This window comes from Mustela putorius, unplaced genomic scaffold (genome assembly GCF_011764305.1).
Source record: "Mustela putorius furo isolate JIRA1106 unplaced genomic scaffold, ASM1176430v1.1 tig00003869_pilon_pilon_pilon, whole genome shotgun sequence".
Lineage (NCBI taxonomy): Eukaryota > Metazoa > Chordata > Mammalia > Carnivora > Mustelidae > Mustela > Mustela putorius.
In genome coordinates this window covers 12,472,123-12,488,797 of record NW_025422021.1, presented here as the reverse complement: position 1 = coordinate 12,488,797, position 16,675 = coordinate 12,472,123, and the positions used below count along the sequence as shown (strand labels likewise).

At 38.6% G+C, this 16,675-nt stretch overlaps 1 protein-coding gene across 2 annotated transcripts in view; it reads right to left on the bottom strand.

Annotated features, from left to right (window-relative positions):
• The window catches only part of ABCB11 (ATP binding cassette subfamily B member 11), a 97,469-nt gene that overhangs the window by 3,242 nt on the left and 77,552 nt on the right, over positions 1 to 16,675 (bottom strand). For both annotated transcript variants that reach the window (XM_004744016.2, XM_013052044.2), the window contains 6 exons: positions 11,657 to 11,860; positions 10,025 to 10,266; positions 7,497 to 7,653; positions 6,173 to 6,370; positions 2,654 to 2,860; positions 556 to 702 (listed from right to left, as the gene is read on the bottom strand). In XM_004744016.2, coding sequence (XP_004744073.1) covers positions 556 to 702; positions 2,654 to 2,860; positions 6,173 to 6,370; positions 7,497 to 7,653; positions 10,025 to 10,266; positions 11,657 to 11,860 — 1,155 coding nt within the window. The remainder of the gene's footprint in view (positions 1 to 555; positions 703 to 2,653; positions 2,861 to 6,172; positions 6,371 to 7,496; positions 7,654 to 10,024; positions 10,267 to 11,656; positions 11,861 to 16,675) is intronic.

The following is a 16,675-nucleotide window of genomic DNA, read 5'->3' as shown; positions in this document are numbered from 1 at the left end:
GAAACCATGTAAGGTAGCAGTTAAGTGGTTGCTCTGGATACTGATCGTCATTGAGGGCATTTTAGTTCTCTCCAAATGAACCCTGATTTTTTAAGGAGTTCACTATAAATGGTAAATTTCATAATTTTGCTTTGCCCAGTTTCATTTGCTTTCATGCACACTGCACTTTGGACACCACCTCTTACTTTGTGTTGTACACTGTCTACCTGCTCTGCCATGTAACTTAGAAATTATAAAATATGAAGTGCCCAACTGATGACCTAGATTATTATATTTCACTTAAGAAAGCTAATTACTTACCCTTGGAAAAGTGTCACCTAGCCTAGGCAGTCTTAAAAACAATTCTTATTTTAAAATTCAAATGCCTTTTTTTTATTTGAAACAATCTCATTTTGCCTCACTTCCCCTCGACTACTGTCTTTTTGGTCCACCCGGTAGTGCCACTTATACCGTCAATGAATCAGAAAATTGAAAAGAGTGCCTTTTTATAAGGGCATATATTACAGCAAAAGACTCATTTATAATGATCTAAGACTTTAGAAAATCAATACATACCTTTTCGCTTTCTGTATCTAAGGCAGAAGTAGCTTCATCTAGCAGCAAGATTTTAGGATCTCGTACAATGGCCCGAGCAATAGCAATACGTTGTTTCTCTCCTCGAGATAGCTGAGACCCTTGGGCCCCAACATTAGTTTCGTATTTCTGGAAAAGGTATGGTAAGTTTGAGACCCAGAAGCAGTCATTGTTCCTATGCTGGATGGAGCCCACATCAATGACCTCACCTTGGATTTAAACGATTTTTTAAAAATTGGGAATAATAAATGAGTCCTTTTCTAAAGGATGTCAAGTCCATTTAGGGACATAAGAAAAATATGGGGTTTGTTGGGAAACTAGGGGATTTTATATCCCTTTCTCTGCATTTATTTTAGGTTTGTATTATTTTTTTTCTTTCTCCCTGTCTATGAGATCTCTGTGATTTAAGATTCCTGATTTCCAAACCCTTATCTGGAAGATCTTTCCAAGGTGGAATGATCCTACCAATGCAAGGGCCCTTTGAGAGATCTTTTGGTCCATCCTCTTACTGGGAAGGCATCATTCTGGATCTCGAGTTTATGTGCAAATCCCCACTCTGCTGCTTACTAACTCTGTGAGCATGAACACATTATTTCAATTTCTTTGAGCAGCCAACTTGTCTGTAAATGCAGACATTAATAACTAGTTCATATATTTGTTGTTTTAGGTGAAGTTATGAAGGAAGATCCCAAGCTAGATGCCTGGCATGGCTACATAAAAAATAGTTAACATTCATGGAATATTTACCACACATTGGGTATTGTGTTAACTAGTCCAGGCAGATGATCCTTTAACATTCACAGAAATAATTTTCTCCCTACTTTACAGATTACAGTTTTAGGCACAGACAGCTAAGAAGATTGTGTAAAGACAAACAAATACAAAACAGTGAAGGTGAACTCTAAATTCAGGTGTATCTTATTTCTGAGACTTTACCCTTGACTACTACTCTCCCTTTCCTTCCATAACAAGCATGTTTCCTCCCTGTCTCCCTCGCCTCCTGAAAAATGCTAACCAGCCCAGAGAGATTCCTGACAACCTGCTTTGTCCTAGTGGAGAAACAGTGCTCAATGAAGGGTATGATGGGTAAGTCTGTATGAGAAAGAGGCCATAAACCGCCTCCAAGCCACTGTCTCTCACAAAATGAGAACATGTTCAGCAAAGATTCGTGGAATAAATGAATCTCAAAGGAACACAGGAGCTTTGCTCTTCATTCAGAACACAACAACCAGTAATTTCCACATGCTTGTGGCTTAACGTTACCCAGGCTAGAGCCAGGCTAAGACTTAGGAGCCCTTGTGAAAAAGAACAAAGGGAAAAGCCCACCACAAGAGCACAAATTTTAGAAACATAATCACTTACAAAGAAAAGCAATTTTCTGGTGATATCTAAAAGAGCGGGAAAAGGTTAAAAGTTTGGTTCCTAAAATTTTGTTTCCATGTGTTAGTTTTCTTTGTGAGAAACCCCCACGAGGCTCTTGGTGGATGGAAGAATGCAGAGTCAGTATTGTACTAAGTTCAAACTTGGCTCTGGAAAAGTGAGAAGCATGAAGGCAGGTGCAACTCCCTGCACCATGCGCAGAAGATGCTGCCAAGTAATGCCATCATGACCATGACAATGACCATAATAATAGCAGCAGCTTTCTTTGGATGGCTATTATGTGTATTCTCCCATTTTAATGTTGTTTTGCCAATGGCAGAGTCTCAGAAAAGATAAGAAATTGTGCCACAGTTACCCAGCTAGGGAGTGGCAGAGTTTGAGTTCAAACCTCTGCCTGCTCCAAATCTCAGGATTGTTTCCCACCTTGCTCCTCGAAGGCTCAGTGTAGTTGTGCTGTATTTACAATAAGTTTCATGGCATCTTTTGCACTGGATAATATAATACTAAACACTAAACACTAAAAAGTAGGTTGATGAAGGACATTTTTTGCTTAAAAGACAGAGGCAATCCCAGGGCACCAGGAAATGACCCATGTTGCCTTTGACCCTCTCCTTGAGCCACAGTCTTAACACTTTTTAGGCCCTCTACCTCTACCCATCCCCATCTCCCACAAGGAAAGACTCTGACCTAGTCCTCTCACCTCTGGGAGTGACATGACAAAGTCATGGAGCTGTGCCTGCTTTGCGGCTTCTATGACTTTTTCCATGGGGATTTCTTTGGTGGTGTCCCCATACTTGATATTGTCCATGATGCTACAGGCAAACAACACTGGCTCCTGGGAAACAATCCCAATGTTCGATCGGAGAAACTGGACATTGACCCTTTTGCTGTCATGCCCATCTATCATCTGCCAATAGAGGGGACAAGCAGAGCATTAAGTTTTAGAATCCCAACAGTGAGGAAGGCTCATATTCTAGAGGTAGTATTATACAAGACATTTGCTTTGCTTAAGAGAGAAAAAATCCCGGGAGTCTCATAAGTAAGTTATGTTTCCTTTGACGTCTGGAGGTAATATGTGTCAGGAGTGGTGTCAGAGTTAGGATTATATTATGGTTTTGTTTGTTTGTTTTCCAAAGTCTAGCTTTATAGATAGTGCAAATGAGAAAGTCACTCAGAACAGTTATTTTGTCAAGAAAAATTTCCCTTAGACTTTGATGCAGTACGTCCCCTACAAGTATGAAGAATTCTCCATTTTGAGACTCCACAGGTTATGAAAGAGGCTTTTCTATGTAAAGCTATTGGACTATATAAGAATTAAATCTGTTTCCTTTATTTTACTGATACTAACAGGAGATAACAGACCCAAGTAAGACAGGAGTACATTTATTCACTGAGTCCACAAACATACATTGAATTTCCTGTTGCAAGGACACCATTCTAGGCAGTCTTTTGGTTGTCATGTGAAGGAAAAATAATCTGTGTTCTAGCTATTCATGGGCAAGACACTCAAGTACAGGAATGCAAATATCTACCAGTTGAGCTGTTTCACTTAAAAGCTTTAAAACAGTAAAGGTATGCTTTAAAACAGTAAAGGTATGGTATGTCTAAAACTACCATAAATTGTTTGGCCTTATGATTTCAGAAAAAGATCATGTTAAATGTTGTGGACACGCTATATTTTCATTAAATTCTCAGCAACGGAAAAAGCAAACATTTGTTGGGAAAAAATGTAGGGCATTCCTCAGCAATTAGCCTTTGTTCATCTTCCTCTACTTATTTTCCATAGTACTTATAGATTGTAAAGCACAATTTAATACCTAATTACATATGGGAGTTGTTTGCTAATTACTGTACATGAGCTAGTATTGTAAGCCCCCAAAAGGCAGAAGACATGCTTCATGCTCTTAGAATCTCCCAGAGGACCTAAGACAGTACCCTATATCAGAGGAATTTAATGTTGAACATGTTAAAAGCTGCATTTGGTAGCTTTCTTAAGAGCAAAGACAATTTTTACAAATTGCATAAAAGGTGGTGTCTTTCTACTTGAAAAATGTTCGCAGAATTGTTTTACAATGATCCAACAAAATGGATTGTGTTTATGAGATGCAAGGAATCATGCTGATTTCATCATGGGCATGACCAGAACAGGCACTGAGCACATTGAGAGAAACACATTTAATGGATACGTTAATGTTGGAAAGCTCAAATATGAAGCGTCAGGGTCCCTGTATGTCTCATAGTTCACAGTCAGCCTGGGGTGATAGGATGATCTGACATTTTGGGAAATTAGACCCTCTCCTTTGCAGAGATCAGATCCCAGTGTGATATGCTTTCTAGGTTCATCGATCACTACTTACCTTTAAGCAAATTAAAATCTCTATACTGAAAATTAATAATAATGTGATTATAAATTATATATAATCAACTCATTCTCCTTATTTGCATAATTTCTTCAACTCTACCAGTATCTGTTCACTTGTTTCTTAGATTGCTTTATGCAGGGGACTCTTTAGTTGCCTCCTTTGAGTTTTAGCATTTATTTTCTTAATGTGACCTGTCCTCATGGCAATGAAGATTATACTACCCACAGAACTCAAAAAGGCTTTTTTTCAAAATATTAGGATTAAGCAACCAATCAAGTGTGGAACAGAATAAAACATTTTCAGACCTATGCCTCTGAATCATTTTTAGAAAACTACTGGTGGATGCACTCCAACAAAGTAAAAGGGAAACCCAGGAAAGAAGACGATATGGAATTAGGAAATAATGGATCTAATCCAAGAAAATTTGGCAGGAACCTCAGAGGGTGACAACTGTTCGGCAGCCACAAGTTGTAATTAATCCAGACAGTGATAGACATGAGAGAAAAAAGAAGTTCCATCAGAAAAGGCAGCGGGATAGAGACATTGGAAGAATATAAAAATTTTATATAAAGGCAGAGGATGCAAGAAAAAAGAAAGCCTTTCAGAAAAGGATCAAGAAAGAAAATGTACTGCTGATCTAACTCACTACTTGACTAGGGGATGAACAATATTTGCATAGTCATAATAAAAGTTGTTCGTAGATTTTTAACTTTTAGAGTCAGCCTAGAGTGAAAGCTGAAAGATAGTAAATGTTATAAACAGAATATTACTGTTTTGCATTTTGATAATATAAAAGTACAGTTATTAAGACTGGAGAAATAAAAGGAGGGAGGAAGAGGTGAAAATAAACAGAATTGCTACTAACCTCATATCAGAAAATGTGAATTCAAGAGTAACTATCTGTAGGTGGTAGAAAAGAAGCAGAATTATATTCATTAAATTTACAAACAGAGGAAATGTTTAAAGTGATATATCTATGTTGGGAGAATGTGCATAAAGGGAACGGGAGTGGGAAGGATAAGCTAAATTTCCATCTCTTGAGAATAAATCAACAGAGAATCTAAATTTGTTAAATCGTGAAATAGCAGCATAATCATATTATGTAGAGACACTGAGGTAATCATTGAAAGATCTAAAAACATCATGTAGTTAAAAATAGTCTTTGAGCAGAGAAATGGGGAGCGGTGGAAAAGGGTAGAATAACAGGATGCTTTTTATCACAAATCTTTTCTATTTTATTTTGCAGTCCTCTGTATATATCATTTGGAAAGAAAGAAAAGAAAAAGGGTAGAAAAGAGAAGAAATGCTCTGGAAAATGAGCAACAAAGCAGTTCACCAATTTTTCCAAATCTCCTTGCCAAAGTTTTATGGCACAGAACTACCAATTTGAGTTCTTCATGTCATTGAGACGTAAGTTTCTCAAACCAGGATTGTCAGATTTTTCGTATTACACTCCCCTCCCACCTTGCTTACTTATCATTCCGTTCCTTATCACCCCCGTCAGTTTTTCCCTTCGAGGTCATTAGTTTCCTAATTAGTTTGCACTTTCTGCTCCATTTACAGGTAAGTGAACACTTCTGTTAAACACACTCATCTCTAGCTTTGCCGTGTGCCCAGTTTGCTTTGTGTAACTGGTCAGCAGGCCATCTGGAACTGGAAAGAATATGATGTTACAGAGTGTGAGGTAGAATCAGGTCACCCAGCAAATGACTGAAACTGGAAAATATCCATAGGGGTAAGTGTCCAAGGCAAGCATTTTAGAGTGAGTCTGGCAAGGTGTGATCTGGAAACCATGTTGAAAGGGTTGGAGATGCTTAACAGAAAGCAAAGTTCTCCAAGGCATTTGCATTGCTTACCAGCTTCCCTTGGTCAGGATCATAGAAACGTTCCAACAGCTGAATACTGGTGCTTTTGCCACAACCACTGCTTCCAACAAAGGCCAGTGTTTGACCTGGACGAACTGATACTGAGAGACCGTTCAGAACTTGAATATCAGGTCGAGAAGGATATGTAAATTTACAGTCAACAAAGTCAATCTGGCCCTGGAAGTTGTCCTGTGGATGGGAAGATAGGACTTATATAGGTTCCTACTAGAACCTAGAGTACTGAAAATGCAGCTAACTCAGAGTTTTAAGTCCTTGTTTCAGATATTCCTTCAACAGCAGGCAACCACAGTGCAAAGTCTGAAGACAGCCACTTGATGAAACAGCATCCTGTTCCCTATTCTGGCAGGCAGAGGCTAAAGGGAGGTTTGAGTAGTAATATGAAAGATGTGAGATCTCTCATTCCCATTCTAACCTAAAGGGATTTCCTCCTCTTTATCCATTCCTTGACATTCTTAATGGAAAAGAATGACTAGAAGATACGATTACATTGCAGAGGCCAGGAACTGTCCAAACCCCTACAGTTGTGATCTCCCCTGAAGATTTCAAATAATAGCATTATGCTTCCAATGACTCAGAAAGTTACTTGCACCCATCCAAAGGTGGATGCCATTATTTGTATTATCTGAATCATGAATTATAGAAAGGGATAGACATTTAATAACAACAGGAGGAATGGGTCACTTGACCAATTTACAAAGATTTCTGAATTTCAGCTTTATTAGGGTTTGGTTTTGTTTTACTCTCTTGAACACACTGGAATATTAAAAAAAAAAAAAAAGGCAGGAAGGATTAAAAAACACCTGTGAGAACCATCAGAAGAAAAGATACTTTGTTGAGATCAACTTAGTGTTCTGGGGTTCCATATGAGCTAAAACTTGAACCTAGATAAACATTAAATCAATGTTACTGGACAGGAAGAACTGGTTTTTCTACATCCCGTGCCAGAACATTGGTAGAAAACACGGTGGCTGGGTAGGTTTCAAAAGACATCCAGCTTCATTCATTCTGGAACTAAGTGTGTTTTACATTACACAGAATTTAGCATTCACTGGATATCATTGCCTTATTCAAATGTCAGCTTTATGAATAATTTTAATGCTAATTTACTTCATTCCTTTACATTTATAAATCTACTGTCTGTGCACTCTGAGTGCAGATGAATGAATCCATAAACTGCAGGAACTGAAAAGCTAAGTGGTGTCATCTGACCAGCCCCCACGGCCCTTCTGCGCACATGTACACACTCATAAGCACGTCCTCCCCCATCTTCCCCTGTACCCCCCTCAGTACTCACCCACTTTTCACCTGCACTGCTGTACACCTTGATTGGGGGCTGTCGGTCCAGCAGTTGAAAAAAGCGTGCAGCTGCTATCTTAGCTTTGGCATAACTAGGGGTGTAAGAGGAGGCTCTTCCAAGGGCTGTCGCGCTGAGTACAACCGAAGAGATCACCCTGCAGTAGGGCAGATGCCGGGTGGAGAAAGAGTGTGGGGTGGTTGATAGGACAGCCTAAGAGGCAGACATGGGGGGGGCAGGGAGGGGGGGAGGCAGCCCTGGTTCTGGTAGGAAAGAACGGAGCAGCCTTGAGCAGGTCTCCCTAGACTTGTCTGGGAATGGGGGCTTGGAGAGACTAGCAGTTTGCAAATGAGTTCTATGTAAAAATGGTAAGCTGAATTGAACAAGGGGTGTTCACACCTCCAAACCCTGCTTTAACGATGATAGCCTCTTTTTCAAAAACTTGTTTGGGGGAAAAAAAGACTTCTTAAAAAAAAGAAGAAGAAGAAGAGAGGGGGCTTGAAAGATCACCAGATTGGGTTGAATTCTTCCAAAGCCAACATTCTTTGAATCTCTGATCCATTTGTAAAAGACAAGGATTCGTGATATAAGCATCCTTTTGTACCAAGCATGCATGTCATTCATGCTTAGACACCATGGGGAAGATACAATTGTCTGCTTGCTTCTCCAGCCTTTAACTATATTCAAGGGGTGCATAATTAGTGAGCCAATGGGTGTGTGAATACAGGAGTGATTAATATGGTGAGAGATCTGATTGAAGGGATGCACAGAGGTCCTGCCTCAGTGGTGGTGGAGAGTGATGTGTAGAGTGTTTTACTGCAGAGTTCATAAACAGGAATTCTTTCAGGCTAGACTTGCAAACCCAAACATCTCTAGGAGCCCAGCCCAAAGCTTGAAGCAATGAAAAGCACCTGGAACAAAATGGGAAATGATAGAAGGTGATGTTTCAGTTTTTAAAGAGAAGCCGGAAGTTGGGAATTTTCCACACTTTCCCAATTTTTACATATGTGCAATTAATTCTTCAAATATCTCATATAAACTAACAAGTCAACGGTATGTGATTTCTGATTTGGGGGTTCACAGCTCTCAATAGGCCAAAATTTAGGAAAGAGGCTTTCCTGATCGGGGTGGGTCGAGCAGGAGAAAAACCTTCTTCCATATTTTTAGAAGAAATATAGAAGGCAAGAAGACAGAACTCATAGTTTGAGAAGGACCCCAAAAGAACAGATTTCTATTGGGACCACTTTTCCTAATGTCTTCCCAAGGCCTTCTCAGACCATTCCCCCTCATCCCTCTAACATACCTCCACTGCCCCCCAACACAACAGCCATATACACATGCCGCTAGTCCCTTTGTACCCTGACACCCTTTGGCTTTCACCTCCAGAAATGTGAGAAACTGGATTCAAAGCTAATCTTATCAGAAGAGCAGGCACAGATGATAAGAAAAGAACATAATTCTCCTGTCCTGGCCTTTGCTATCTCCACCTGGCAGGATTCAGCTGGAAACATGCCCTTCTTGCAAGAAGCAGAGTTCAGGTAAGACGGTTCAAAGAACCCTCTGATCCAAGGCCTCTAGATTTTCTCAGTGTTCACCAGTGTGGCTGACTGGAAATGGTTCATTCATCCTATTACTCTGTACACATCCCTTTGCAATATGACTTTTTTACTCCTCTGTGATAGTGTGAATTATAGTAAGAAACATCTATTTGGTCTTTGGCTCCCATTCCTGGCACAGAGCTCTTAAATCCTTGGAAGTTCCTAAATTTGGAGAGCGATCAAGGTGTCTTTGGTTACGTTAATGAGGTGCCTTTGAAAGGCCCCTAGCAACCTAGAGCTGGTTGCCAGGGGAAACAAGCACACAAGTAGAGGGGTGGAAATTTCAGTCCTATACCTGCCTCCCAACCTCTGGGAAAGGTAGGGTGTCTGAAGGGTCTAAGGAAAGCGATATGCCCAGTCTTGCAGGACAGAGCCCTTAACCTGTGAGATCCAACGCCATTTCCTGATAAATGGTGTCAGAATTAAGTTGAACTGTAGGACAGCCACTGGAGGTCAGAAGTGTCTGTGTGACAGCAGTGTGACAATAAAACAGAAACACAATTGGCTCCTCTCATTGAAAGGTAGATTTTCATTCTCTTAAGTCTGGGCTTGGTTGTATGACTTCACTCCGCTAAAGAGATATTTGAAAATGTGGTGCCTGCAGGGACTCGAAAAGTGGTTTCACAAAGCACAACAGGTCTTGCTTTCTTCTGTTGTGCTTGGAATGCTGAGACGGTGATAGGAAGAAAAGCCTACCGGCTAGAGAGGCCATGCAGAGACAGACAGAAGACACGCAAAAGCCTGACTGAATCAGTCCAGTCCAGAAGAACCACCCTGACAACCCACAGAATCTTGAGAACTCGTAAATCCCAACTGTTGAAGACACCAAGGTTGGTATGGTTCATTAAAGCAGCAAACGCTACCTTACAGAGTCAGGCTATTCCTCCCTAGCCTGCTGATCTTTTATGACCTTGGCCTGATAGTCCTCACCTGAACACATAGCTGAAATGGAGCCCCTCGTTGGGGATTAAGTAACCCCCGTATCTGTAGGAAGCAGAATTAGCAACAAACACCATGCACTGGGAAAAACCAAAGCAGAATCCATAAACGTTTGCTTTTCGAAATGCAGTCTTGAACGGCTTCTCCAGCTCAGTCTCAAAGGCTTCAATAAACTGCCTCTCCTTTCCAATCCCGGCGACAGTGCGGATATTACCCAGAGCTTCATTTGTAATCTGAAATGTGGAAAAGAGTCTTGGGAATAAAAGAACAGAAGTAACTACCCTCGTGACGTTTCAGCGGCTACGCGGACTGGATCTGGTGTGAATGGCGGAAGTCGGAACGTGCCTGTGTCAGAGGCATCATCTGGGAACACAAAGACCCTGAGTCGGTTAAACTCAAGTTCTACTTAACACTAACATGGACTTGTTGCCACTTCCCCTAGAAGACAGAGGCGGAAAATGCACCCATGCTGATCCTTGAAAGCTTTTTAGCTCATGAATGTATTTGAAATGTCTAAAACGATATCTTTAGATGTCTTCTGACACAAAAGATACTTAAGAATGTGAGTTCAAAATATGATTGTATTTTCTTAAAAAATTAATCTGACCAAATATTATATAAGTATAAAGTTGATTTTTAGTCTCTACTATGAATCTGTATTTGTTTCAACCTGTACGTTAGGGTAGGTCAGCACTGTTTTGGAGTTGGCATATCCTACCCTAAAAGAGCACAGAGGAGGGCTACTCTTCTTGGCTTGTCTACTTGGGCAATGTTCACATTCCCTCTCTCAAGAAACAAAACCTAGATAACTGTAAATTTGTTAAAAGAGTAAAGGTGTGTGCATGTGTACATATGATTCCTTATACCTGATAAATGTCTATGCTGCCATCTCCCCATTTACCTGATAACCAGATACTCATTAGAACACACTTTTAAAAGTGCATCCCTGAAAACTAAGAATATTCGAGACCTAAACTGTACGTCATAGTTCTATTTGGGAAAGACATTTGTTAGAAGTCTAGCAGACACTAAAGTGTGAAAATCCCAAAGTGTGTGCCATTCAAAAGATGGTAGCTCCTCTCTGTGGGAGCAGCATGACCTGGAGAAACCACTTAGCTAAAAAAACCAAGCAGACAGAAAACTGAAGTTTCCACTCCTGCGAATATGAATATACAGGACTGTGGGGCGCCTGGGTGGCTCAGTGGGTTAAAGCCTCTGCCTTCAGCTCAGGTCATGATCTCAGGGTCCTGGGATTGAGCCCGCAAGCCTGCTTCCTCCTCTCTCTCCGCCTGCTTATGATCTCTGTCTGTCAAATGAATAAATAAAATCTTAAAAAAAAAAAAGAATATACCAAATTGGGATGTGGAGAAAACAACCGTCAGAGAGGACGCTGAATATGGAGCCCTGTTTGCCCCGCTGTTTCTCTACACCTGTTCGCACTCATCAGAGCTTCACTGTCACAGCCTTCGGGTCAAGGCACACACAAAAAAGTCTAGAGGGACGCTTCCGGGGATGAACGTTTGTAGGCTAACGGCTTCCTTAAATCTCTCTGTACTGCTCACTCTTAACGGTTTGACAGCCACGGAGCTGTAAGCAGTTTGAAAATTGGGTCTGCTCGATTACCTGGCCGGCGATCTCCAGAGCCTCCTTGTCTTGAGAGGCAAAGCCTGTCAGCATTCGGGTCTGTATGGCTCCCGATAAAGCCAAGAAGGGGAAGAAGCACAGTATGACCAGGCTTAGCTTCCAGCTAAAGAAGAAGGCAATGATCATGGCCACAGTGATGTTAGTGAAGGAATTGACCATCATTCCGATTTGAGAGCCGGCTGCCTGCAAACCAAAAGCAATGAACCCATCTCAGACACACAGTCTCTCTTACCAAATTCCACTATGTGAAAAGGCAATCTTATACGAAAAAGAAAGTATTCTGATAAAATATGCATAACACGATGTTTATACTTACACTTAGCCCTTCATAAGTATACAATTCCGTGGCATTAAATACATTCGGGCTTGTGTAACCATCACCACCATCAATGCCCAAAATCTTTTTATCATCTACAACAAGAACTCTGAACCCATTAAATAATAACCCCTCTTTCTTCCTCTCCCCAGCCTCCTGACAACCTCTATTCTACTTTCTGTCTCTATAAATTTGCCTCTTCTGAGTACCTAAGTGGAATCACACAATAGCCTTCTGTGTCCAGCTAATTTTACTAAGCATATCATTTTCAAGGTCCATCCACGTTGTAGCACATATGAGAATTCCTATTCCTTTAAAAGCTGAATAGTATTTCATTATATGTATATACCACATTGTGTTTATCCATTCATCTGTTGATGGACGCTCACGTTGCTTCAACTTTGGGCCATATGAATAATGTTCTATGAACATTGATGTACAAATATCTATTTGTGTTTTTCTTCTTTTGGATATATGCCTAGGAGTGAAATTACTGGGTCATTTGGTAGTTCTATGCTTAAAAAGATGTTTTAAAATAATGAGCTCCCTAATGCATTTGAAGACTGGATTAATAAAAGTCCATTTTATTCATAGCTTTGTGGAAGCTCATCCAGTGACTGTTTCCATTTCATGGGTGTCAGAACTATAGCAGTCCATATGAGATTAATTCAGCCCTAAGCAAGGGCTGCTTGTATGTCAGGTGACTATGCATTTGGTCTGCTTGAAACTAACCAGGACTTGGACTTATGGTAATCTTTTTGATTATTCAGTGAAGACTGATGCTTGTTCTATAATCATAGTTTTGAAAACTGTACAAGACTATTCTAAGAGCCCACTTTGATTCTCATTGAAGTTAACCTGCTCATTGGTACAAAATCACATGCTGACTTAATAACTAGCTGTTCCATCAATACAAAATGGACAAAAATGATTCAGTCTCAGTATAGGTGGAGAAGGGACACTCATGGTAATTACTATTTATAATAAAAATTATTTCATGGTTTCAAATCTTTCAGTTGCAACTATGCAGATGTGACCAAAGGTCGGTATCTTCTGTGTAGAAAAGACTTGCATGGGTACAATTGCAAGATTTTTGTCAGGATTTTAGAGACTTTAGCATTATTTAAAAGATAAAGAATTCGAAACAATCACAAGTAAGCTATTAGGTAACAAGGAAGTGGTGGACAAGAATAATTTACATCTTCATTCTGTATTGAAGACTCATATGGAATATGAGCTCTCTCTCCCAAGAATTCCTATATATTGCTTATAACTTCCTTGAAGATAGGAATGAAAAGCTAAATTAAAAGTTTATATGTACACCTATATATATAGCAGTGTTATCCATAACAACCAAAAGGTGGAAGCAGGCCAAGTGCTCACTGACAAATGAATGAATAAACAAAATGTGGCCTACACAAACAATGGGTTATTATGCAAGCCTTTAAAAAGAAATGAAATTCTGACACATGCTACAACATGAATGAAACTTGAGGACATCAAGCCAGGTGAAATACACCAGTCACGAAAGGACAAGTATTATATGATTCTGCTTATATGAGGTTCCTGGAATAGTCAAATTCATTAAGTCAGCATGGGATGGTGGTTATCAGGGATTGAAGGGGTTTGAGGGGAGAGGGGAAGTTAATATTTAATGGGTACAGAGCTTTTATTTGGGATGATAGCAGTTCTAGATATGGAGAGTGGTGGTGGTTGAGTAACAGTATGAATATACTTAATGTCACCGAATTGTACACTTTAAAATGGTTACAATGACCAATTTTATGTTTTGTATATTTTACCACAGTTAAAAAGAACAAAAAAATTTCTGGTTGGCAAGGACAGTCAAGCATTATAGAGAATTTGGAAAATAGATGCTAAGTTCTTTGGGATCTTATTATTTTGTTTTCTTTTACATTCTACTCAGTCAATATTTTTTTAAAAATTTAGAAAGTAATACAGCTCAAGACATGTAAAATAGATTACATATACAACAATAAACATTTTTGCAGGGGCGCCTGGGTGGCTCAGTGGGTTAAAGCCTCTGCCTTCAGCTCAGGTTGTGATCTCAGGGTCCTGGGATTGAGCCCTGCGTCGGGCTCTCTGCTCAGCAGGGAGCCTGCTTCCTTTTCTCTCTCTGCCTGCCTCTCTGCCTACTTGTAATCTCTCTCTGTCAAATAAATAAATAAATAATCTTAAAAAAAAAATTTTTTTTTTTTTTTTCACAAAAAAGGCACCAGTCTTGATATTATTTTGTACTTCAATTTTTTTCACTTGGTATAACATAAACATCCCCCCAGATCATTACATTAATACCTTGAAAAATAGTTGCCTAATTTTCATATTGATGTATTCACTCAACTATTTTCTTATTGGTGGATATTCAGGTAGTTTCCAGGGGATTTTCGTAATTTTTGATCAATATAAACATAGATTTGAATGCACATAGTCACAAAATAGGAGAGAATTTACTCATATGAATTTTAGTCAGAGAATTTGCAGACCTGATTATTCTCTAAAAAATGTCGGAAAAATTCAAACTGTAACCAATATTTTATGACAGTCACAGTTCCTCCTCATCTTCACAAATATAGGAAGTTGTCATTCATGATAGTTTTTATTGAATTGATAGGTGGAAAATGGTGTTTTATTGTTTAATTAGTATTTTTCTATTAATAAGGTTATACAATTCTTCATTTGTTCATTATCTCATTGCACTTCTTTTTTTGTTGCTTGTCCATATACCTTTTTTTTAAACCTTTATTACTACTTTTTAAAATTCTCTGACCAATTTTAGGAGCACTAAACTTACCAGGTATATTAATCCTTGTTACAAATATTTTCATAATCATTTGTTTATACAAAAGTTTTAAGTTTTTATGTAGTCTGACAAGTCTACTTTATGTATTTTTGTCTTATTTATGAAAATCCCCTCTTCCTCCTCTTAGCACTCTACTCAAGTGTTTGAAAGTTCTAGTAATGAAATAAAATGGGAAAATTAAAATAGTTGGTATAAGTATTGAAAAAGAAAAAATAGAGAAATAATTATATTTCTTTACATATAGTTTGATTATATACCTAGAAATTCAAAAGACTATATTAAATATTTAAAAAATTAGTTAATAAGAAAACCTGAAAAAGTGGATGACAATAAGATAAATATACAACTAAGATCTCAATCTATGACATTCATTCAGAATTGTGAAAAAATACATAAGAGAAAATGAACAATAGTGACATATTAATGTATCTGTGTATTATATATACTATACATAGCATATAGTATATTGTGTAGTTATAGATCTTACTAAAAACTAAAGATTCTAGTTTATATGTTTCTCTTGGGAACTTTTAGTATCCTCACAACAACAATCTGTGTGTGTGGGAGTCAGGGAAGTGTTGTGGCTGCATGGATGTATTCAGTGGGAATCAAAATAAATTTTTTGAAGAAGCCAAGTTGATTTTAAATACATTAGAACAGTTAATGCCCAGGAATTAAAAAAAAAAAGAATTTTGAGGAGGAAAAATTATTGTGCAAGGATCTACCTTACCAGATAATAAACACTTATCATAACATTACATAACTAAAATAGGAAGGTCCTGGCACAGAATAAATCAAACTGATCAATGAAAGAGAAGAGAGAATCCCCATAGCTCCACGCATCCTTGGGAAGTTGACATTCACAATGGGCAGGAGGATTTCAAATAGCTGGAAAATGACATCTGCATTAAATTTTGGTGGAGGAATATTTTCTATCCAGGTTGGAGGGAAAAAAAGGCAAGATTTCTACTTTACACCAATATCAAAATATATTTGACCCTAGTTAGCAATCACATTTAAAAAAATGTTTAACTGGGGTCCCTGGGTTAAGCCTCCGCCTTCAGCTCAGGTCATGATCTCAGGGCTCTGGGATTGAGCCCCACATTGGGCTCTCTGCTCAGCAGGGAGTCTACTTCCCCCTCTCTATCTTTGCCTGCCTCTCTGCCTACTTGTGATCTTTCTCTCTCTGTCAAATAAATAAATAAAATCTTTAAAAATAAATAAAACTAAAAAATAAAAAATGTTTAACAAAATTATTAAAGAAACTCTTAGAAACTTTTCATTTTATTAAAGAATAAGAAAATTTTTGTAAGATGATCAGATGCTACTCTCTGAATTCAAGTGAGAGTGAATAACCTTAAAAAGCCCCTTGCAGATTGAAGGATGCAAAAATAGAAGCGGTAAGGTGATTGCTTATTTATTTGATCTAAGCTTAAGAGTCTGGAAACTGGACACTAGAATACTCAGATGGTAAATGTGAGATTGCTACAGACTTTCTTCAAGCAGTAAGACAATGCATATTAAAACCCTTCAAAATGATTATACACTCTGAGCCAGTGATTACATTTTGAGAACCAAAAAATGATAAGGATATGGCAAGCTTGATGTAAAATGATGTAAGTTGCTTATAAAGAGGGAAAACAGAGATACATTTAGATAAGGAATTCTTAAATGATGACACCTTAAAATAATGGATTATACAACCATCAAAAATCTACTCTAGAAGAATATATAATTACTAAAATATGTTCACATCAGATTGTTGTAGGAGAAAAACAGAAAGCTAACAAAACAATATGTAGAGTGTGACCCAAAGTCTATGAGGAACACATTTATGCCCAGAAAAAAGCTCTGAGGAAGA